The sequence below is a fragment of the Sycon ciliatum genome, chromosome 4 (assembly GCF_964019385.1).
Source record: "Sycon ciliatum chromosome 4, ocSycCili1.1, whole genome shotgun sequence".
Lineage (NCBI taxonomy): Eukaryota > Metazoa > Porifera > Calcarea > Leucosolenida > Sycettidae > Sycon > Sycon ciliatum.
In genome coordinates, this window is record NC_088646.1 from 8,195,889 (window position 1) to 8,220,572 (window position 24,684).

General features: G+C 45.8%; 1 protein-coding gene and 2 long non-coding RNA genes across 3 annotated transcripts; 2 read left to right on the forward strand and 1 right to left on the reverse strand.

Annotated features, from left to right (window-relative positions):
• Positions 1-671: 671 nt before the first annotated feature.
• Positions 672-10,135, reverse strand: LOC135814256 (syntaxin-5-like). The gene is made up of 11 exons (XM_065327355.1): positions 9,742-10,135; positions 9,596-9,663; positions 6,267-6,322; positions 5,346-5,416; positions 4,990-5,031; positions 4,678-4,746; positions 2,742-2,798; positions 2,357-2,444; positions 1,819-1,949; positions 1,609-1,730; positions 672-1,413 (listed from the first exon to the last, which is right to left on the reverse strand). Exons 1-11 carry the CDS (start codon positions 9,802-9,804, stop codon positions 1,254-1,256), a joined length of 927 nt encoding a protein of 308 aa, XP_065183427.1. The 5' UTR covers positions 9,805-10,135; the 3' UTR covers positions 672-1,253.
• Positions 10,136-10,466: 331 nt separating this feature from the next.
• On the forward strand, positions 10,467-12,217 carry LOC135813604 (uncharacterized). The gene is made up of 3 exons (XR_010553034.1): positions 10,467-10,727; positions 11,020-11,105; positions 11,323-12,217. It is a non-coding gene; the product is annotated as an uncharacterized LOC135813604 (long non-coding RNA).
• Positions 12,218-22,425: 10,208 nt separating this feature from the next.
• Positions 22,426-23,374, forward strand: LOC135813605 (uncharacterized). The gene is made up of 2 exons (XR_010553035.1): positions 22,426-22,889; positions 23,072-23,374. It is a non-coding gene; the product is annotated as an uncharacterized LOC135813605 (long non-coding RNA).
• The last annotated feature ends 1,310 nt before the right edge of the window (positions 23,375-24,684 follow it).

Below are 24,684 nucleotides of genomic sequence, written 5' to 3' on the forward strand. Positions count from 1 at the left end.
TGTGTGCATGTTCTGGCAGTAGACAGTATGTTTGCACATCATCCTGCCTTAGCAAAGTACTGGCGCAGTGCAAACAGCATTACTACAGTACTGTCCGTCGCCGAAGAACTGGGGGGTCAGCCTCCTAGCCTAGACCGTTCTTATTTTCATGTTTTACAGTCGATGGGCAGTTGAGTCCTCGTGTATACATTGGTATCAAGAGTTCATAACCCCCCCAAAATGGGGGTTATGAACTCTTGTTGGTGTGCTGTGCTTGATGAAATTCTAGCCTGGTCGTTCTTCGGCGCTACCCGACAGTACTGTACTTCACGATGCAGTACAGCCATGATACTAATCTCAGTCTGGCTACAGAATGATCCAATGAAAATTGCATTCCAGGATTCCCCCCCCCTCTCTCTCTCTCTCTCTCTCTCTCTCTCTCTCTCTCTCTCTCTCTCTCTCTCTCTCTCTCTCTCTCTCTCTCTCTCTCTCTCTCTCTCTCTCTCTCTCTCTCTCTCTCTCTCTCATGCCTACCTCCTCCCGCTGCAAAAGCCACAAAAGTATACAAGTCATACATGTAGGTACATAGTGACCTTGGGACCACTTGGCATGCTGCGATGGTGGGGCATGTTTTCGTGAGACCCTGGATGTGCCAAAGCACTTTCCACACGCTCATACGCATACCGATATACTCACACCTGCAAAACTGTACTCAACAAGAAGCAAATGATGGCACTAGCAATACTGGTGATTATGGGAAAAGTCTTGCTCAAAACTTCATCAGGCAACTCGTGGCTTAAAACCAACCAGGGAGTACTCCCGGATACCAACCCAAACACTGGTGCGATGCTGGTTATTTCTAAAGAGTCATAAATTAATACCAAACACTTCAGTCAAGGCCGACATTTAAAAAGAAAAAAAGGTACATAATAATATTATTCATTCAAATGGCGGGTATACACAATTAGTAGCGAGAGTAAGACAAACATGGATGCAAACGGCTGAAATTAGAGTAAGCAGAATAAAGGCAATACGAAGCAAGCGAAGGCCAGTCAGACCTGGAGATGGCCTTCGCACTGCTGAAGTGTGTTGCATGAGGACTTGGGTGGACGTTTCATGACCTAGCGTGCTAGTTTTGTGGCGCTGTGTACACAGCAGTGGTAGCAATCGTGCAGGCTGGAGTATGGAGATTGAGATGGGCTGCTATAATACCAGAGAAGTTTTCTATTTAGAGGAATCAAGGTGTGCCTAGGCACGCCGACGAGCGCCGTGGACTACGTCATGAACACGACAAACACGATGAAAAAGACGAGCACAACCATGAAGATCTTGACCATGAGCCATCGGTTGGACGAGATGCCCTTGAAGTATTTGAGCAGCTCCCCGTATCCAGCCTCTACGTTCATGACAGTTTCATCCACATTCTGATCGATTCTAGAATGGTACACACAACGCAAACACATTGAGACCAGGTCAGGCCCAATACCAACAACTGGCTACAAAACAATGTCAGCCATACATCAACAAGGAGATTTCAAGAACACATAACTGTTAACAACATGCCTTCCCACCATGACCCTTCAATTCCCCAAACAAGGCGCACAGCAGTACACGCACAGAAGCACATACCTCATAACCTGCTCCTCCTGCTCCTGGACCATGTTTGCCAGCTGACTGAAGATCGAGCCGAGCTCGACAATGGTGGATTCGATCGACGCCACCGCATCAGCCCGCTGCTCGGCATAGCTTGTCTGTAACAAGACAGAAACAGCAGCAATGCCCTTCAGCACGAAGGTTCTAAAGTGACAAAAAACACAACCAGAGCAAAGGTATACTTACAGACTGGTCCGGTGACGCCATCAGCTGGTCCTGGAAACCCTCCATGTTCAACTCAACGTGGCCAGCACCACCAGAGCCATCTCGACGTGCAGCTGCCGACGTTGTCCGCAGCAGTGCAGATCCACCACCACCTACACAACATTCGTACACATCATTTGCATTGTACTTCAATTTACAAGTATGCTACTAGTATTGTGAAATATGTGGGGGGAGGGGGTCCCATGGAAGCGGAAAGGTGGTTCTGGACCCATCCTGTACGCAAACCCGTGCAATTTTTTTATTGTATTAAAAAGTCAAATAAAGGACTTTCCAGCCATGCAGGATGATTGGAAATAAAAATAATATTGGGTTGGCAAGGTAAGACTACTAGTATCATATCCAGAATACCCAACAGGATACGGGGTAATGACGTAGATTATCCGCAGGATTCGAGGATATGACATCATAATCAGCAGGATTAAAAGAAATGACATCATAATCAGCAGTTCTATGGCATACATGGCAGCAGAGTGCAAACACACTGGCAGTGGCGCCTTACCGTCACGACCGGACAGCGCAAACGGCAGGGTACGCGGGGTCAGGTCTTGCGAATACTGGTCACGCTTTTTCTGCTGCTGCTTCATGTTCTGCGGATACAGTGGCAGCAGAATAAAGCCGGCAGACGAAGCCAAGGTGAACACCAATAGGTGCAGTAGCATCCAACACAATTCACATGTTTACAAAGATTGAGCAAACCGAAGCTCTGGGTAAACCCAATACTGCTTGCCGAAAACATTGATTTTCACACTTGCCGCATGGCATGCAAAGAGCCAGTTGCGACGGGCTCTCATACATGAAGGTATATCCTGCATGAGCCAGATTGAAAGAAGTACAATGTACAAGTTCAATATACTGGCTCCAGGGCAGTGACTCTAGCGACCTACCTCAGTTCGCACTTCCAGCACACTTTTGAAATCTTTCGACATGCCGGCCAGTCGTGACTAGAGACAAAGAATACACGCAGACAATGAGAAGATGAGACGAAGTATGCATGCATTCATCCAGTGATGAAGTTGTCAGGTGCAAGACAATTGGCACTATGCCACAATGTAAGGTAATAGAAATCCAAACCTGCGATGGAGATTGCTAACCTGTTTTAGCACTAAGGCCACACCAAGTTAATTCTATGTTTCGCGTCGGATATTTTCTGGAAAAGGCACGCGGGCGGGCGGAAAAAAACAAAAACAGAAGAAAAAACAAAACTCCATTCTATGTGTACTGAGCCATGTTGCACACAGAATATCACTACTAAACTGTCAGTTCTATCCAAAACGACAACAAATCGTCACAGGACAGCTGGCAGACTGGGCTGGAGCGATACAGAGATTTCATGGATGGCTCCTCCTGCATTTTGATATGAGTCGAGTGGGATCCCGCTCCATCACAATCGTGGAAAATTTCGAAGTCCTTGACACCTGGAATCTCTGCTCGCTTGGTGAGCAAGCCCTAGGCCTACCGCACGGCTTGGAAAAATAGAAATTTTCATCTCTCGCACCTTCTACGTACCATCGCCTGGAATGCAAGATTATCGAGAAGCTGATAACCTCTGATCTGCCATACTGGCTAGAGAATGTTCGTCAGAACAGCCATCAATTGGCTCGTCTATATTGTAGGTTCTTTTTTCTTGTCAAGGATTCAAAAAGGTACGCGGGCGGGTGACGCGAAACATAGAAATAACTTGGTGTAGCCTAATAGGGGATTCACACGACGCGCAAACTCACGTGTGTGGTACTCTTTTTACTTGTGTGACCAAAACGGGTGCAAAGTCTTGATAAACTTGCTCGGGGTCCATAGGCCCCCGTTTGTGCTTTGCGCGCATGTAAAACCAGCGAAAGTACTGGAGTATGGTACTCAAGTTACATGAGTATGCTCGAGTACACAGACACATGCGAGATTTGTACGGGTCTGTTGTCCGTGTGAATCCGGTGGGCAGCTTGTCCACATTTACACAAACGTGTTTTCGTTCATTTTAATACACGTCGTGTGAATACCCTATAAAGCTGGTGGATGGTACTGTACTAATGTGCCAAAGCAATACCGTACTGGCAATATATGTTGCCGCGTAACGCGTAACGCAGGGGGGTGCGGCGTAACGCGCGACCAGGCTAGTGCGACAAATTTTCCTTGAGTTCGTAACGCGCGTCCGGCGGGGTGCGGCGATCTTTTCATTGCAGTTTGCACTGCAAAAAAAAGGCTGAAAACTGTGAAAGCACGTGTACCGCGTGGTGAAAAGTAGTTTTGGAGGAAGCGCTCTTCCCCTATGTCACTTTCCTTTTGATGATCTTTTTGTGAACAGATCACTCTGATAGTTAAAATATACAGTCTTCTATTGATATCGTTGTCGCCCTTTGCCGTCGAGTTTGTAACAGTTGGATAGCAACTGAATTTCTGTGCCTTCAATGTGGATGAAAAGAAAAAATGATGCGGCAAAAGCAAAAAAATCATGCGGCAATAGCAAAAAACTGATGCGGCAATAGCAAAAAAAGGACTGCGGCAATATAGAAACCTGTGTAACGGCTCCTGTGCGACTTTGCATGTAACGCCCTGCGTGCGGCAAACATGTGCCAATGTAACGCTTCATGGCCTCACTGCGGCAACATATATTGCCAGTACGGTACTACACGATTTTTCGATTTTCACGGCACGCGGAATACATGCATCAAGTTGTGTTGTCTGGGGATCATGTTTGGCATCGGTATTAAAGCTCTGAGTAACAACACACTCTTGATCTGCCTTCCGTATAATGGGCTCTACCATCACGCATCGAGTGCTCTAGGAACAGTAGGAATCCTCTACGGCGTACATGTACTTTAGACTTACCTGTAGAGATATTGCCACGGTCTTCTTGTGTGACTGAACATGTTGTGAGCGGCGATTAGAACGGGCCAGCTGTGTAACAAGCAGCAAAGGCAAATGCAGTCACATGACGGCGGCACTGCAATAACCTGACACAGAACAGGTGCCAGGCATTCAGCTGAAAACCCAAGAAGTGCAAAGTGGGTCATGGGATACGAACAGGTTTGCTTTGCTCTGAACAAAGTAACAACTGAAAAGTGAGCAAGGCAAGAAGCACAACTACTTCTTCGGAAGTAAGAAACAAGAAAGCGAGAACGTCAAAAAAAAGGTCCTCACCTCCTGTAGCTGGGCAATCTGATGGTTTAATACATTGATATCCTGCAAATAACATATGAATCAACACAACACACCTGACACGTCATATGGAGAGAGAGAGAGAGAGAGAGAGAGAGAGAGAGAGAGAGTGTGTGTGTGTGTGTGTGTGTGTGTGTGTGTGTGTGTGTGTGTGCGTGAGAGAGTAAGAGACTGAGAGAGAGAGAGTGCGTGTGTGTGTATGTGCGTGTGCGAGTGAGTAATACACCATTTCACTTGATTGTACTTACTTTATTGTACATCAAAGTGTAGACAATGTGTTCTAAAACTACAAGGCAATGTACATGCAAGTCTCCTTCATTCAGGAACAACAAACTGACCTCTTTGATAATTTGAGTGAGTTCTTGGATCTCCACAGCATGGTCATCAAATATAGAGCTGTCCTTGGCCACTGTGTGACAACAATAACAGGGGCAGCAGCAGCATCAGAACCAACAGCATGCAGACATTGTGAAGACAACACATAAATTCACCTGCACAGAGGTTTCCAGGCGGTACCAAGTAGGAAATCGAACAACTTTTTGTGGTGAACAGTCACTTTTTTGGTTGTACTACCGTAAAAGTCCGTAAATAAGTACCTGCCCGAAAGAAATACCCCCTTCATTCTTTTGGCTCTGTCTGTTGAAGTCAAGTCAAGCCCGATAAACATACTGCCCGAAATAAGTACCGGTACGATGCGCACATGCAGCATGTACATCGACATGAAAATGACTTCTCCACTACACACAAGTCAGGTCGGAAAGATAGTTCGCGCCCGAAAGTCAGTACCCGCCCGAAAGTTAGTACGGGTGTGGTCACTAAATTCAAAAGTATATACGTACTTATTTACGGACTTTTACGGTAGTTGATTTGCAAAAACTAAGCGAAAAATTTCAGGCCAATTTCTCATAATGGCCCATTTTGAGCAAAATAAGTGGTAATTTGAGGAAAACCCCGAAAATGTCCAATTTTGGGGTGCTCATTACTCCACAATATTGATGGTGAGTCATTGGTGACCCGCTACTTTTTTTGGCCATTTCATCACGACATGGCACACTGAAGACACTGTATACTTCACATCCCAAACATGTCGGGCAAATTTGAAAATCTGATTAAGTTTCCAGCTACCTTGTTAATGAGCACGTTCGAATCAGCCCACATGAACGGAAACATCGCAAGTACTGGGCTGGGTGCAAGACAAATTTCCCCCTTGACAGGTCCCTACATCTCTTATAATTATTAATATTCTATGAAGTACTTACGCAAGGTCAGCTTCTGAAGTTTTGCGACAGTTTGACTCAAATCAACGCCAATTTGCCTGCATCACACATCCACACACATACAGCAAAACATCAAAACAGTGCAACAGCAGAGAGCATAAACTATGACCCGTCGCTTTGCTTCCGCCATGGATCGACATGGACCAACAGTGCACTGATTTTGGCTTGCTGATTTACACCGCTAGTAACTGGACCAATCAAAGAGGCAAGCTTTCTAATGTGCTCTTGCAATTTGCTTGGGGCGCTCACTGCATGTTCATGTTGCCTTCTTGTTCAATATTTTTCGTTCCTGATTTTTGTTTGGCCATGGCACCCATTATACGATCATTCACTGTTGAGTTCAAGTTATCAGTGTTAGGCTGGTACAAAGCCAATGAGAAGAGTACAAGACTGACAGCGAAGCACATTGATCTGGCTCCCAAGCGAGTGAGAGAGTGGCTAGGGATAGAGAAGCAGTTGAGGCAGGTAAAGGGTGAAGGCCGTAGGAACAGGACAATTTGTGTGAATCGGCAGCCGCTATTACCCATGCTGGATGCTGCCATCCTGGACTACCCTACACGATGAGCGTGCTGCAGGACGAACCGTGTCGATAAGGATTTGCAGCGAGAGGCTCTGCGGTTGTCGGGACCCAACCTCATAAATCTGCAGGATTTCAAGGCAAGCTGCATGTGGTTCCGACGTTTCAAAAAGCGGAATAGTGTGACCTTGCGTTGCGGAACAAATGATGCGCAGCAGTTACCACATTGTCCAAGTCGTACACGCGATGCATTTAGCAGGCCGCAAGCAGTGGTTTCGGTTCAGATAAGACTTCCAAGATCCGAGCAAGCAGCTTCAAATAGTCTATTCAACATCGGGTTTTTTTTAACTGACCGTACCGGCACAATGGGATCTCTTTCGTTTAGCTTCTGGTGTGAATTCCGCAGCATTCGTCGGTCACAGATTCACAGTGCTTTCCAGTGGAGGAACGAAGCCTTGGAGGCGGCAGGCGGAAAATGAGAGTGACCCAGAACGCGATCCTCGTCTGTCAGGCAGGCAGATGTTTTGCTTTCTTGCAGACAGGAATTTCAGCTGTTCTTGCCGTGTTCTAGCCACAAATCACTGTTTCCATAGATTGCGGAATATTTCCTGCACAGAATCCGAGAACACGTTGGTGCCCCCTCCCCCCCCCCCCCCCCCCAAATTCACAGTCTTGCCACAACCACAATAATTATCAATTGAACATATTCGTCGCTTCCATGGAGGAGATTTTGGTAGTGTCTCCTTCAAAATTTAACTAAAGTATGGGTCCCAGCAATCACCGGCATGCACTGTTCACATACCACTTTCATTTAAAAGCGCATGGCATCAGTGCCGGAGCATGCTTGGAGAGGTGACTGTCCAACTCTCCCAGCCCTGACCACTGGCAATTTCCGCGATTTCCCAGGAGATTATGGTATACATTCCACGGCTTCACAATAAGTGAATGCCACAGGGAGAGACGGCAAGCCTTGAAGAGGCACTCCTGGCCCGGGTGCGGTGCGTATAGGCAAGATGTGAAACAGCCCCAATGGATATGACAGACATTGCAGGTACATGTATGTGTGCTTCAATTAGAGACTTTGCCAGAAAAAGAAAGAAAATAAATGTAAATACTGAATACACAGGGGTAGGGAAAGTAACTCCATACTAGTAGTCACTTCTGATGATAGGGACACGAGGTGCTCGAGGCCTCATTGTAATTGTATTGATCTTGAACCCCCCCCCCCCCCCCCCATCTCTCTCTCTCTCTCCCTCTCTCTCTCTTTCGGTTGCACAGCATGGAGGATAAAGTGGGCTGCCCTCACTGGGTGCCATCTTTAGTATGCAGCAGCGAGTCATGGCATCTAGGGAGACAATACGAGACCAGGCCCTGGATTAGTAAGTTCAATGTGACCTGTTGTCTATGCAACTCGCAACCGCGACCGGGAATTGGACGCCATATGCGAGCGTAGCATAAATCAGCTCTACCCCTAGGGCGACTGAACAGGCAGACAGGGAGTGAAACCCACACCGCTTCACGTTCCCATCGCTCATGTCATCTTCCTAGATGCTACGACTCGCTGCTATGCAGCCAGGGTATCTATTTCAAAGTATCTGATGGAGCTATGAGTGTCCCAAAGGATAGATACGCCATACCGCCCTACTCACCATCGTCGTATGCACAGTGTAATTCACACACATGCCAGTCACACATAATCATAATGTTTAGGCACGCTTATTTCAATCTGTCCCCGGGGAAAATTGCGGAAAAAATCGCAAAAAACGCGGGAAAAACGCGGCATAATATGGCATAATTTGCGGTGAATTTGCGGTAAATATGCGGTGAATAATATTGATGTGCGGCAATTTTCAGTGAGTATGTAGTGAAATCAATCAGTTACAAGTCTCTGGTGTAAGCACTCTCGTCATATTTAAGTAAAAAGCCGCCACGATGAGACGTTGCTGACCGAACAGTGCACTGTGTGTACGTGTAGTGCAACAAAAAAGTTCAAAAAAACGGGGGAAAATCGCGGAAAACGCGGTCTTTTAAAAAATCGCAAAAAAAGCGGAAAAAAATGCAGCCGCGGAATCGCAATTTTCCCCGGGGACAGTTCAATGTACCAAAATACATTACAATTACAGTCGACTCCACTTATAATGAACTCGCATGGCGAATTTCGTGATATAGCGAACTGTTGTTCATGTCCCTGTTTGAACACGTACAAAATTGATCCTTTATAGCGAACAGTTTTCATTTATGGTTGATAAATATGGTGGTAAAGACACACCCGGCAATATGGCGGTAAACACACGCCTGCCCACACACGCTCTCTAGGCTGCAAAGTTCTAGCACAGAGCTCTCCTTCTCACCACCACCACCATCAGTTCGCGCCTGGCGCCTGGTCGATGCAACTTCATTCTCCCGAGTTTTCATTTATAATGAACCAAATCTTGTATGGTCGCATGTAAACCAAGGGCGTTCATGCTGTCATAGTCATACGGTAATACGACTCATAGTAATACCCCCCCCCCCCCCCCCCCGACTCATAGACCACTTTCCAGTCAGGACTTGCTGCTTGTACGGTGTGTGCATTTCTGTTATAACGAACTTCGGCTATAAAGAACCAATTCTTCTGCACAATGGTGTTCGTTATATTAGGAGTCGACTACAGTATAGCACACCTACAAACAAGTAAGCTACACCACATCATTGTCATCAATAATCAAGTTATCCAGCGTAAAGCTGAGACCATAATTATTTCCATAGCCGAGTGCCCTAACACCAAGAGGAGCAAGGCGAACAAAGAACTCACTTTGCTATTTTTCCAAATGCGTCCGGCTCAATAGCCTGCTTTCTATGTGGCCGAGCAAATCCATTCGCCTGCGTGGACACAACAAGACAATTTTTGTCACCCTATCGCCTCACAGCAGTTGCCTCACTCATCAGAGAAACACTAACTTGACGGCTTTGAATGGACTGTACAGCAGAGAGGAACTCCTGAGTTCGATCACGGCCAGTCATTTCGACTGCTTCCGCTGGTGAAGATGACTGTCTCTCAAGTTCGGCATCAGCATGTGGAGTCCAGCCAAATCCCTGGACTTGACTTCCAGGGTATCTTCGCCGGCGAGCACCGTTATCTCTTGATATTTCAGCCAGTTTGGCCCCTGGAAAATAAGCTAGCAACCGCCGCAAAACCTTTCAATTCTACTCACGCACACTTCGTTCTTACATGGACTACACAAGCAGTACTACCCGCAACAGCTACAGGCCAATCCAATGCCCCCAAAGAACAAAAGAGAAACAAAATTCTGTTCAAGAGTTTGTCCTCGACTGTCGGCCTGCTGCATGATGTATGATCTCAGACAGAGTCAATGCATGCGTAGCTGCAGTGCTGTTGAGTGCTATGCTGGGTCCTATCTTCGTCATGACCTGACTCTAGCTAGCTGGCCGGGGCCCGGCGCCCGGGGATCGAGATTGACTGGCACTGCACAGCTAGCTACGTACAGCTCTATGACTATGTTCAACGTGGACTTTTGGCCACGTCATTGCGGGGGATACCCCGGTTACCGTCAGGCCAGCAGCACCGTCACGTAGTGAGGTTTTGCATTCCGAATTTCGGTTCGGCGCTTTTCGGTCATTTGTCGAACATCAAAGCAGGGAGTAGTACCGGGAGGTGACACGGGCACACATCCGGGATTACGAGCTTTGCCTCACAAAAAAAATACAAACCGCGCGAAAATTCAAATTTTTGCTCTTTTGACAGCGCTGAGAAACCTTCAAATAGTGACGAGAAGACCAGACGTATCCCTTCGTGACAAGCTGCCACTTGTTCTTTTCAGCTCGAGCCTTTTTTGGGAGCTACTCTGGTACATCGTCCACACTGCTGCCAAGTCTCGACTTCCCAAAATGGATGGAAGTGACGAATATGGAGGACGCTATCCTAGGTAAGTAACGTGATGGAATTTTCTCATCTTGACATGGTGTAACACGAACCTGAATTTCTCATTTGGACCCACTCGGACACCTCACCAAGTTGGGATATTTCGAAAGTATACCTATTTGTCTACCATTCTACTTCATCTCAACGTGTTAGCTTATGTAACTCTTTGGAAAACTCATTCTGAAAATTTTGAAACTTATTTATTTGTATAGACTTGAACATAATGTTCAAGATCACTTGTTTTCAGCACTGAATGAGGCCAGGCCTGCTTGCTTTGTTGCTTTTTTAACCCCCAGAACCCGTGGACAGAAGAGGAAGAGCGACGACTTGGGTGCGGCTGCGAAGTCTGCCTGCCCAACGCCAATTGCTCCTCACCCAAAAAGTAAACAAATTATATAGCAGGAGTGGTTTCAAGTGGTTTCAATGCATTTTGTTTTGGGGATGTTGGTGTGTACTTATGCAGTCCTAGCGTGTTGAGCAATAGCAATCATGAGAAGGGTATAATTCTGCAATACAACATTGTTGATTATAAATATGACACTGAAGCAATGCTGAAACTACGTTTTGGGGTTGTATTTGTTTTCATGCGTGTTCTACAGCGCACCCCATTGACGAAGATCATCCTTGTATTCGGTATTGTACTACTCCCTGATTACAAGTCATGTCACCTCACTCTCAGCAGATCAGGCCACAAGTACCGCAACCACATGGAGGTTGCGGCGAGCAACCTCCATGTGCATAGGGTTGCTCGGAGCTGTGGCTGCTGACGCAGGCTTCCTATTCATAGTGAAATCAAGAAGAAGGGCAAATAGTGCACCGGACACTCTGACACCTGTACAAAACACCAATCCACGCACGCACACACACACAAACACGCATTGTCTATGAAAAAACAAACACTTCAAAGTACAATTTGGTACAATAAATCTCTACAGCGCAATAGGAACAGAAAATGACCAGTATGATGATGACATTACCTGTACTTGCAGAACTGGTGTCTAGCTCTTGGAAAATAGTTGACGAATTGCGAAGTAAATCAGTCCACACATTTGAGACATTCGTGCACTCTCCTCTCCTTAATTTTCCTAAGGCCTTGTTCTTGAAAAACAACGTCTGCTGCTGCTCACAATTTATTATTGCCTGCCGAAAGTGAACTATGAACAGCTCCACATTTGCAGGGTGCTTGTCCAGTGAGCAGAGTTGCTGAGCTACTGCCACCTCATGTTGGCAGTAGCGTTGCATGTCCGAGTCCTTGCACAGATCTGGTGAGATGTAACCCAAAGAGAAATGAGAATGTGAATGACTGAAAGTCAACAAACTATACTCTGTTGAAGACCACTCTTACCTGCTGCCCATGTCAAAATACTGGACACACTGAAGGTATCCGGCTCAGGTACAATGGCTACTTGGCATACCTCGTCTGATTCCTCCTCGTCACTAGGAAAAAGTAAAACATTTGTTGTCTCCATTGCACAGACAAACTTCTTGGACAGGTTCTGGAAAACAAGAATGATTATGGTGATGTTGTGGCACCAAAACCTTTTGTCACTGGCAAATATAGAGGTTATGCGATAACGTCAAATCCGCCATATATAGGAGCCAGTTGGGGTGGCAAAATGCCCAAAGCGGGTACAGAAACCCCTTATATAGAAGAATTTGGGGTGGCAATGACGTGTATCGCATAACCTCTATACACCCACACACCTACACACATGCGCGCGCACGTGCGCATACATACAACTATTCGTCTTTATCCTTTTGTGTTTGACATGATTCCACGGTGCCATGAAAGTAACATTGGTGCCATAAAAGTAACATTGGTTATAATCAAGGAGTAATGGTATTGTACGATTCTGATTGCGTATGCTCTTGGTGGCCATATATATCAGGAAGTAGTACAATACCGGTATTGTACTACTCCCTGATATATACTATAGTTCATCGTCACGCAGCTCCCCACAAAGTACAAATTGTAGTAAAAGCAATTACGTACTAATACGTATAGTAATATGCAGACACATACAACTAGTAGTCACACAAAGTATCTATAATAAGCACACGTACTAGGAATAGTACGTAAGCAGGCTATCTTTATCCTTTTACGCTTGGTCTGATTACCTGCATACACGACTTACACGGCACGGTCTTCCACGGCATGGTCACTTGCACCAGTAACATTGTACATAATTCCACACTGCCTTTATCATCAACACCAGTTCCTGTTAACGCGTAACATCTCAGGCTTTGTAGCAGGGAGTAGCACAGTGCCATTGTACCATTGTGCTACTCCCTGCTTGACACAGACTTGCGTCATAGTGACATTTGCGAATAGCTGCCCCTGCAGTATAAAATTTATTTTATTTTGTGTTTCTCTCTGACGACTATAGCATCTGGATTCGGAATAGCCTTACTATCTTGAGACGGGTCAGCCATACCTGAAACATGTTGTTCATTGTGACTAAAACTTGAGTCAACATTATCTATTCCCCTAGAAACGACGTGAATAACTAAATGTAATACAAATTAAATTAGGAAGAAAATTTCACTCTTACAAGCCGCCCACGTAAATACTGGACACACTGAAGGTACCCGTGCGAAGGCCAGCTGCTACTTGATATCCTTCGTAGGATTCATCCTCATCACTCAGCAAAGACTGATGGATTCGTTCCCTACATCGTCAAAACAAACTTCAAAAAGTACTGCTCGAAAACTTCTTGACAGCATTCTGCCACTCTCTTCAAGTCGTTCTATGAATTTTTTTGAAAAATGCTACGAAATGCTACGATAAATGGTACGCGAAGTACGATATTTCGTGACGTTTCCCGGGACACAGCGCGCGAAGTACGATATTTCGTGACGTTTCCCGGGACACAGCGCTCCACAGAAAAGTGACCTGAGGCAAAGCTCGCCCGCCTGAATGTGTGGCCGTGTCACCTCCCGGTATTGTACTACTCCCTGCATCAAAGTGTCGAATTTTCGGCACCAACGTTTGTTTTGCAAGTCGAAAATGATGTGTTTTCATTTCGTGAGCCCTAGCATCAGCAACGTCCTGTCCCGTGCTCCTATTCTTGCTGATTCCAACGAACTTTGATCGCCCTAAGAGCCGAGGGCCTAACCTATCTCCTCGGTCGGCTCAGAAAAACCAACTCCATGGCCAAGTCAAATTTTATGAGTATCGCCATACTCTTTTCAGCCACACAGATGACGGTGAGGACACTCCAGGCGAAAGAGAGTAGACAAGCAGTGGAGGAGCAATCAGAGGTAGCTGACGACGCTGATGTCGCCAAAGACGCCTGGGAAGCGATGCCGAGATAAGAAACCTCTTTGAATAAATCACGCGCTAGCGCTCTTCTACAGAAAATTCATCCGAAAAATATTTTCGGCAAAGTGAGCTTTTTCCGAACAAACATGCCGAATCTTCGCGTGCATTTTCGACCTCGCTCCCGCGTGCCGAATCTTTTTGCCGAATTTCGGAATGCAAAACCTCGCTAATAACTGTACCGTACTAGTGTACATGGTGTACGTTCTCAGCTACAAAATTATTTGTACAAGACTGTACATTGTATCAAGCAGGGAGTAGTACATACTACTCCCTGGTATCAAGAGTACATACATACCGGTAACAGGTAATGCATTATGTACTCTTGATTGTATCAAGAGTCTAGTACGAGGTGATTCGTCATTATTTAACACGAAAGTAAAAAAGCCTTCCGTAGGGTTCGAGGTGCGAATCTTTCCATTTCTTCCTCTAAAAATGTAATACTGATGTCCTTGGATTGCAATGTTGGGTTTCTCATTCACATAATCCTTGGTGTTGGGAAGCAGGTGGCAGTTGAAAAATGGCAATTTTTCCTCATATTATTTGTTGTGGTCATTTCTTAACATCATGGTAAAATAGGCCTTAGCAGCACAAATTCAAGTCAGTTTTCAATAGAAAGAGAGCCTACGTATCCAGGATGGTCCAGCAAGACTGGATCAAGATCATGTTCATCCAAATACAAGCCATTCAAGCTTGCATAGCAATAGGTGTATCACCCTGATTTCATGTGCAATTGTGATCAACATCTGTTAGCAAATTCAGTGATTGCCAATGTTTGGCCATTACCAGGGCCAACACACCGACATTCCTCCTTCCCAGGCGTCGTTTCCAGTATGTAGCTATCATATGCTTCTTCTACAGCTAAATATGTTGTCACTGGAGGTTGAAACCAGCGGCTATGACTCTCTTATACTCTATTTTACCGTAAACATCGCGCACATGCAGACTGAAAGCTCTTGCAATGTCACTTCCTGAAGGAGTATCAGTCTCAATTTTGGAGGCGAACTTGACAGAACATTGGCAATGGCAATGGCAAAAAGAAATTTGACGTGACTTTTTGCAGGCGCTGGCAATGAGATATTTTACCGATTTGTTAAGAAATGACTCAATGTTAAAAAATTCCCAATCACCTCGTACTCTTTGATTGGAAAGGCTTCCTGTCTGAAGCCTTTCCAAGTTTTTTTCCATACTGCCTTACTGGTACTCGTACTCGATGTTCCAGTTTTGTGACACGAGAATGGCACGAGAATTAGTGTACCGCTGAGTGTACCGCTATACACGTGGTGCATGGTCGACACGTAGTCGACACTTTGTTGATACTTTTTTGACACGTGACCCGTCAACGGTCTGCTTTGTTTTTTTGTTTTTTTGTGCTTGGTGCCAATGCCACTCGGTAAACGCCGATGTCGCGTACGACAAAGACGACTATCCCGTACGCGAAATAGTTGAGAACTGCATGACGTGGACCTGACGGCAAGGACAACTGCGAGGAGGCCCTGCCTTTCGGTACCCCTGACGGGAAGGAGAACTGCAGAAGTCGACGAAGTCGAACGAGGAGGCCCCTTTTCCGTGCCCCATACTGCAAAGATTAAAGGGGAAGTGCATCGATTTTTCAAGTAGGGCTCAGATGAAAGACAATTGGATATTGGTTCCGATGGTATAGCTCGACTTGTCAGGGGTTCTAGGGCTGATAATCCCCTGACCCAGGGGATTATTCTTCATAATCCCCTAGGTGAGGGGAAAGAGCCCAAGACTTTGGACTGCTCTCACTATACCCAGCGAGAGTAGGCCAAAGCAAGCTAGCCAAACAAACCCCAAAGAGCCAGCCTGGAAGCCGCTGTGTGAAATCTCAATCTAATGATCTTATTATAGGAAGGTAATTGAACAAGTGGACATATTTACAAAACTCTTACATGAGCAGCGTGAATATGTTTTTTGTATTAGATTATTATTATTATTATTATTAAATTTTTGATAGGGCAATCCCCACAGGCCTAAGGCCTTCTTACAGGGTACCCTCCGGCAACGTCTGTAGGGCCTTCCCTATCAAAATAATAAATTCTACTACTACTACTACTACCCTAAATGTGCCAATACAAGGTAACGGAAGCGAGAAACAGATGTGCAAAGGCGAATGTCAGCAGGTAGAGAGTTCCAACGATCTGAGCCTAGAAAACTAAGAGAAAAAAGACCATACCGATTTAAAGCAGCGGGAAGGGCTTTAGAAACTTGAGAGCGTGTGCGCGAGTTTGTGTGTGACGATGCACTGCGCAACGAAAAACAACTAGAGAGTAGGGGGCTTGCTAGATCATTTTAGTGAACGAAAAATAAGAACAAAAAGTCTGAGCTGATACCGAGCGGCCAGTGGGAGTAAATGGTTGCGTTTTTGTAGATGAACATGGATGTGAACGTGCAATTACAGCTACTCATGAATAATAATTGGCAACAAGGTACATGTGTCTGCAACGTCAACGACAACGTTGCCATGGGAACTGAACAACAAATGAAAGCAAATTATTATTAATATTTAAAGAGTCGGCGTGGAGAAAGCAATTTTATTAGTGCAATTAGGAGTATAATAGATGCGGAAAAAATCGATTTTGAATAACATAAAAATCCTTAAAAATTCCATGAACTCGTTGTTGTCTGGCCATGTCTGCATCTATTATACTCCTAATTGCATTATTATTATTATTATTATTTTTATTTATTTTACTAGGGTGTTTCCCACAGACCTATGGTCTTCTTACGGGAGCCCCTAGAAAGGTTAAGCATGAACGAACAAATGGGCGATAATCTGTACAAGAGCGAACAGTGGAAGGCAGCATATTCCACCGATCAGAACCTATGTAGCCAAGACGAGAAAAACCAGCTTTAGTGTGGGCGGAAGGAAATACATTGTATTGTATCGTAAAATAGGTTTACTATTGAACCTAAACAAGAGAAATGTTGCTCTTTGTGTTTTGAATTCGCAAGAAATCCAACACGCCCGCATTTCGATCTCAACAACAATGTTGCCATGGAAACTGAACACTGGTCATACTGCCCATCAGGCATCGATCACCCTCACTCCCTCCCCCTCAAAAATAATTAATTGGCTGAGAAAATTCAAAGAGAAAAACGCACAGATCAGGACTAAGGGTGCGTTCTTATATTCTCTAGCTTCTAGAAGAAGAAGAAAAGAGAAGTCGAAGAAACTGGGATTACTCAAGAACGGGTCTCGAAGAATTCGGAGATATTTTGCACATGTCAAGCAAAATAAAGCGTCAAAGGATCTTGAGTGATGAATGTATGTGCGTATGCGAAAAGGGAAATGCGTACACTCATGATGAACACGTGGCTTTTAGTCGTAGTTCGCATGCGCTGATCCCAAACCGCGGGAATCTCCAAGTTTCAACCACCTCTGAAGCTTGGAGAGCTTTGGAGAGCCTCCTAAAAGTCGGAGAGGATATAAGAACAGCTCTCGAACTTTTCGGAGAGTCTCCAACTTTTCCGAGAGGATTTAAGAACGCACCCTAAGAGTACCGGGTTGAGCATCTATCCGTTTTTGTTTCGCTCTGTAAAGAGCACTTAGGGTTCCCTGTAACAAGACGGCAACGTCTGTAGGGCCTTCCCTATCAAAATAATAAATTCTACTACTACTACTACTACTACTACTAGTACCGGCACAACATGTGGGGCCTGAACTCCCACCAGAACAAGAAGAAAACCAGGGAGTAGTACAATACTCCCTGAAGAAAACCATAATAGGGTGAGGCAATGTAAAGACTTTAAGAGAAAAAAGATCAGGTATTGTTTTTTCATTTGTCAGATTGTGTTTTGTTCCTGTGTCATGTTTCCTTGCCTTTCCTTTTTTTGTTGAGCTTGAAAAAGTACGTGCTGAGTACTGTACTCCCTGCATGCTTACAACTGAAAAAGTGTGAAAGCCGAAAACTGTGTACCGTGATCTTCTTTCCTCAATGTTCACCCTCCAGTCAGCTGCTACTTGCACCGAGAGGCGCACTAGAGGGCAATCATTCTCTTCACTTTCTTTGCCCGCTGCTACCACTAGATATGGCATGTTCTCCATTTCTTTCCTTGGCGCTGATAGGTGGAATTCTCTGCCTGTCTCGTGTCGTCAGGTTGAGCATCTATCCGTTTTTGTTTCGCTCTGTAAAGAGCACTTAGGGTTCCCTGTAACAAGACGGCAACGTCTGTAGGGCCTTCCCTATCAAAATAATAAATTCTACTACTACTACTACTACTACTATGGCTGCGCTGACCCCTGACAAGTCGAGCTATATACAGATAGTGCACGGATTGGTCCTCGGAAGAATATTTTTCATAATCCCCGCGGCGCTGCGCGCCTTGGGGATTATGAAAAATATTCTCCTCGGATCCGTGCACTATCCATATCTCTCGCTTGCGTACGGCAAGGGAAACTTGCCATATCGCCGATTTCCCGATCCCGTTTCCATGGCGACTACAGGTGATGACGCACATTCTGCTTAGCTCCGTGAGATCGAGAGAGAAGGTCGATCACTGCAGAATTGTGTCATTTTCAGTTGTCTTCTTGCATTCACGAAGTGAAAGAAGTACTGTGTTCAATGCTGTTAGTGCCGTGAACTGTTTATCAGTAGTCCTCTCCGTTGTGTACTGGGACGTGACACCGACAGGGGAAAGCTGAAGTGCGGAGACGTTAGCTGGCAAGCGAAAATCGTGACGAACCAAGTGCTGAAATCTTGGTTGGGACAAATCAAACGTTCAGCATTTACCTCAACCAAGGACCATGCCGTTTGCTCTTTCCACTTCCTGAAGATGGATGCGCTGCCTGCTGGAGACTCTCCTATCTCTCGTAACATCTTCTGAAGCCAGGTGAGACGACGAGTAGCGGAGATTAGCGAACGAAATAATGTCGTATTTTTTGAAATTTTTGCTGAACATATCATATGTCGAATTGCGCATCACAATATTGCAAAATTGCTCCTGTGCATGCAAGTGGATTTCATTGCACTTCTCAGTTTGGGAAATGCTCTATTATGACAATTCTCCGTGTGAGTGCACTAGCCCTGAACAGACATGTAGGTGAACCGTTTGTGGTGTCTCATAGCCTACCTCACGACCTTCTGCTTTCTTTCTTCCGGCATCACTTGTATCTTGCAGGTATATCATCCCGTGACGACCACATTGAAGTCTGAATTTGAAGTGTGAAGATGCTTCAGCAACCACATCGTACTTTTCCATTGCTTTCATTGTGCTTCTACTGTGCATGTGTGTAACTTGTGGGGTAAACATGTGATGACATTGTATGCTGGCGACACGGTCAGATGTTCATGCGTCTAACGTACACCTGCATGTTATGCATTGAAAAGGGTTTGCCACTTGCGATCCTGGGACGAGTATCAGGTCCGCTTTGTCCTGTGTGGGCTGTATCAGATTGCTGTTCACTTCTCTATCTGTTGGATATGTGACTTTCTGCAAGTTTCTGGTGTATGATGGCCACGTCCTTGCTTGTCACTTTGTATGATATTACATTCTGTGTTCGCTGCTTCCATGGCATGGTCTGCAAACTGCAATCCTTGGGCAAATGTCATGTTTGCTATGTTGTGCTTTGGCTGTCAGCTTGTCTACACGCTGTAGTTGAATTATTTTTGTTTCACAACTGACTTCCTCAAGTACGGTGGCCACTGCTTTGCATGGCATTATACATGAAGAATTAAAACGCCGATGAAATTTTTCACAGCATCTGTCGCACTATACCATGCCCTCTACCCCACGCCGAAAATGAATCGCCGCCGAAATGTCAAAAATCGTGAAGTGCCGAAATTTTGCAGCGCCGAAATTTTGTATATTTACAGTAACCCGGTTGGCAGAGTCCCGGTCTTGCGACCATTTGAACCGTATTGCCAACCGGATTATGGTTGTAGTCAGGAGCACTATGCGTCCCCGCCTTGTAACATACTGTCAAAATCGAAAAACATGTTAACTAAGTCATGTATATGTATCGTACGAAATGCAAATGCCGTCCATGCCGAAACTGTTTCACCTCCATACAAATACCCCCTAGTACTATACCCACACCCCGTCCATAACATAATTTGTATACCCTAACGACGTGATCGTGTGCAGTATATCGCTCTGTCCGCTTGGTCCCGCACGCATGGGTACCTCTGCACAACGGATAGTCATACAGTCGAGAGCAAGAGTTCATAAACTCTTGTCGAGAGCCTTCGCTTGAAGTGTCTGTTCTTAGTTGCATACACTTGCTTGTAGTAATGTGCTCTTCCAACCAGGGAGTCGTATAGACTATACGACTCCCTGCTTCCAACACTACAGTCGTGTGGACTTGGTTACATGACTGTTTAGTATTCATGTTCCGAAGGTAGTGACTTTACTCCCTCGCACCCAGACGCTGATTTTTTGGAAACAAGTTTCTATACTTCCGATGGGAGAATCCGACATGGCAGTGCATTTCGGCGTGGCCAGGTCAAATTGTAGAATATCGCATCGAGTGAATTGCTTTATCTGAGAGAGGAGATGTTCGTGCCCTTGAGACCCGAAGTCCCGTTTCCATACGACAAAATTTAGGAGCTCTGCGCTCAGCGCTTTTTCAGGGTATGAATTTCGGGTTGTTCTGGTCGGGTCGCAGCGTCGCGGACTATTCCATCGTCTTCAGCGTCGAAAAACTACTGGTCATGTGAAATTACAAGGCGGTGAGACGCTTTCGTCTTCCTCTACGAGCGAATTTGTTCTGCGCCAGCATACCTAAGTATGCAATTTCGTACGCGCAGTTCGAGTGACGAGGCGTGTGCACTGTACACTGTACTGCATGCACGGACTGTGCGGTCGTTCTCGATTTTCTCCCATCACTCCCATTCATTTCTGTTTCCAGCAAAAGTCCAAGTAAGTTGGCGCACTTCAAATCACTATAACTCAAGAATGGCTGGGCCGATTCGAATAATACTTACAGATTTCCTATGTACTACGCCTGGGAGAATCGAATGAGACCAAAATCGAAGCGATCGGAGCAAGTTTTGGAAATTGGGTTTAGTCACTACCGAAGGTCTTCCGATGAGACACACTGATTGTGACGTCGTGATGCATTCCATTATCGCATGTTACATACTTATAAGTTTACTACTCGCTGTGCCTTGCACGCCGCGACACACTTGGACTATGCATGCCTTTTCCGTGTGATGCGTCGTAGACCCGGGTGCTCGAATCAGAAACGATTTGACAGGTGTGCAATTTCTCATCTGTAAATCTCAACAATGTCAGAATATACTTTTGGAGAGGCGATGGAACAGGGAAGAGAGTCTGGCTTGACCCACCCAGCAGGAATTCAGAACCTGGGTGCGCTACAACACAAGCTACAGTACGCAGTAAAATTGTCGTATTTCCTTCGGATTTTTTATTTGAAAATGGGGTGCTCGAATCAGAAACAGCGAACTCGTCAGATCGTCTCCGATTCAAGCACACGGGTCTGCCATCGTCTACGCTTGGTGTGGCAGTTGAGGGCAGGGAGTAGTAACTTAGGCTGTGTTTACATGAGAAATTTCAACCCGGGTCGAGTTCAGCCCGGGTTGAAAGTCTGTACGATAGACAAAAGAGGTGAGCGTTTACATGAAGACAGCTGACCCGGGTCAAATACTGATATGCCGCCAAAAGTCCACTTCTACAGTTCCGTATAGTCACGTGAATCCTTTCGCGCGAAATTTGCATCTGCAGCGCTGTTCAAACCTGGCGCGAGATACGCACAGAAGTACGTTTGTACGATTTTCTTGACCCGGGTTGATTTCAACCCTCCCCTTGGGGGGAGGGTTGAAATCAACCCGGGGCGAAATTTCAACCCGGGTCAAGCGCAATGCGTCATGTAAACGCGCCATTCACTTTGTGCACATGGCGGGTTGAAATCTGACCCGGGTCGAACTCAACCCGGGTTGAAACGCTTCATGTAAACACAGCCTTAGGCTGTGTTTACATGAGAAATTTCAACCCGGGTCGAGTTCAGCCCGGGTTGAAAGTCTGTACGATAGACAAAAGAGGTGAGCGTTTACATGAAGACAGTTGACCCGGGTCAAATACTGATATGCCGTCAAAAGTCCACTTCTACAGTCCTGCATGGTCACGTGAATCCGTTCGCGCGAAATTTGCATCTGCAGTGCTGTTCAAACCTGGCGCGAGATACGCACAGAAGTACGTTTGTACGATTTTCTTGACCCGGGTTGGTTTCAACCCTCCCCTTGGGGGGAGGGTTGAAATCAGGGAGTCGTAAAAGCCCGGGAGAGGACACGGCACACATTCCCAGAAAACATCTTTGCCTCGCGCTGCCGGGGAACGCTGCCAGGGAACGGTGTTGCGAGGCAAGGAAATTATTATTTTCGAAAATTGTGATGTGTTCTTGAAATACTAATTGGGACATTCTCCGATTTCTCTTAGAGCACGGAGACGATTGCTCCGTCGAGTCTTCTGATCTCTATTTTCATCCTCATCTTCCAGCTGCCTCACTCATTCTCTCTCAGTTTATCGAAGTTAATTTATTCTGAGGCGATGGAAATGCAAGACAAATCCCTAATTGTACTTCACTTTTATTTGAGTTGGGGTGAACGAAATGAGATTTGTGGAAAATGACGCCACTTCCCGTGTTAGCCGCTGGTCGTATCATACAGCCCATATTTCATTGCAGGTGATGGGCCAACGTTCGTGTTGAGATCCGCTGAGTTTCCTCGTACTCGTGGAGTTGAATTTGTGGCAGAAATTGCACTGAATTGCAGTCAAATGGTTGTGAATGAAACGAGATTTGTGGAAAATGACGCCACTTCCCGTGTTAGCCGCTGGTCGTAGCATACAGCCCATATTCCATTGCAGGTGATGGGCGAACGTTCGTGTTGAGATCCGCTGAGCTTCCTCGTACTCGTGGAGTTGAATTTGCGGCAGAAATTGCACTGAATTGCAGTCAAATGGTTGTGAATGAAACGAGATTTGTGGAAAATGACGCCACTTCCCGTGTTAACCACTGGTCATATCATACAGCCCATATTCCATTGCAGGTGATGGGCGAAAGTTCTTGTGGAGATCCGCTGAGCTTCCTCGGCGTACTCGTGGATTTATGAATTTGTGTCAGAAATTGCAGTCGAGTGGACTTCTGTGCGTGTGTTGTGAGTAAATCGCGACGGCTCCCTTCCTTCAGCATCGTCAAAACGCAACATAGAGCATTATTACGCACTCGTTCCATGATTCATGATAATGCCTGGATTCTTTTAAAAACAATCAATGTGTGTTCCCTATCTATCTACATTGTACATGGTTGCAGGTCGTTATTTATAAATCTTGATAATTTCAACACTTTTCTACTCGTATACTGAGTACGCGGTGACTTGAGCCGTTTAGGAAACGGAAGTCTTGGCGAGTGTACAAAAGGTAAACCTATCATTTGTACTTCATAACGGAATTGTGCACAAAAATGCACACACACGTTCGCGCGCACACACACAAGCACACACACAAACACTGTACAAACACACACAAAAGTACAAGCACATGTGCACATACACACGCCTCCCCCCCCCCCCCCACACACACACTCAACTCCCCACCCCTGTACTGAGTCTGACAGACATACAATCATGTTTATCCTTCCTTCGCCACCAGTTTCGGATAATGGTGTCAAAAACGAGTTGTAAAATATTGGTATTTTAGGACTCCCTGCCCTGAAGACAAGCACAGCGCCGTGGATCGAGCAGATCCGGCCGCGCCGGCCTAGCGTGCTTCACTTTCTGGCCGAGGCAAACATCGTCCGCGTGCGCGCATCCCGTGTCCTCTCCCGGGCTTTTACGACTCCCTGGTTGAAATCAACCCGGGGCGAAATTTCAACCCGGGTCAAGCGCAATGCGTCATGTAAACGCGCCATTCACTTTGTGCACAAGGCGGGTTGAAATCTGACCCGGGTCGAACTCAACCCGGGTTGAAACGCCTCATGTAAACACAGCCTTACTACTTCATTTTTGAGAGAAAGATGGTCAGTGGAGCCGCAGATTCAGCAGGTCTTTGGCAGCACCGTACAGGAGACCCATATCCTCGAATCAAGGACCCAGCAAAAAGTGGGTCGCGAGTATTTCAAAAAGTGTTTACCGGGCAGCGCTGAAATTTGGCATACCGTTAGCAGGCCGTATGTTGATGGTATTTGTGAAAACTAAACGAAATCGGAACAAGTTTAGGTACAATTTCAGGGTGTTTCTGTTTTGGTAGAGGAGACGGCTCGATACCGGAACGTTTTGACAGCCAAATTTGTATAGACCCAAAACGATCATCAACGTTGATTTTTGTGGAAGGAAACTGGCATGTTGAAGTTTGCTCTGGGGCCAGAGTCAATCGAACTGAGCCACTCCTTTGTGTTGACCCATTGCCTCCAAGTTGCCCAATTTTTCGCTTCAAAAAAGTTCAAATCAGAGGTGGCTCCAAACCGGACACGTTTTAGAGTGCCCGTCAAATTCACTCTGGGTCTGAAATTAGGTAATTGCTATCGCTCCACGACGGCCAGTACAGAGTAACAATAAGCCTTGTGTGTGCTTCCATTAGTTTTGATTGGTATGCGGTGCTTTATTGTCGAGAGGCGAGCCGCTGTTTACCTGCGACAAGAAGTTGATTTTTCGAAAGTCGTAAA

Coding starts and splice junctions, on each gene's coding strand:
- LOC135814256 (XM_065327355.1), bottom strand. CDS start 9,804: ATGACTGGCCGTGATCGAACTCAGGAGTTCCTCTCTGCTGTACAGTCC. Junction 9,664..9,741: donor AGTCCATTCAAAGCCGTCAA/GTTAGTGTTTCT, acceptor GTGTCCACGCAG/GCGAATGGATTTGCTCGGCC. Junction 4,747..4,989: donor AGATTGCCCAGCTACAGGAG/GTGAGGACCTTT, acceptor CTTGTTACACAG/CTGGCCCGTTCTAATCGCCG.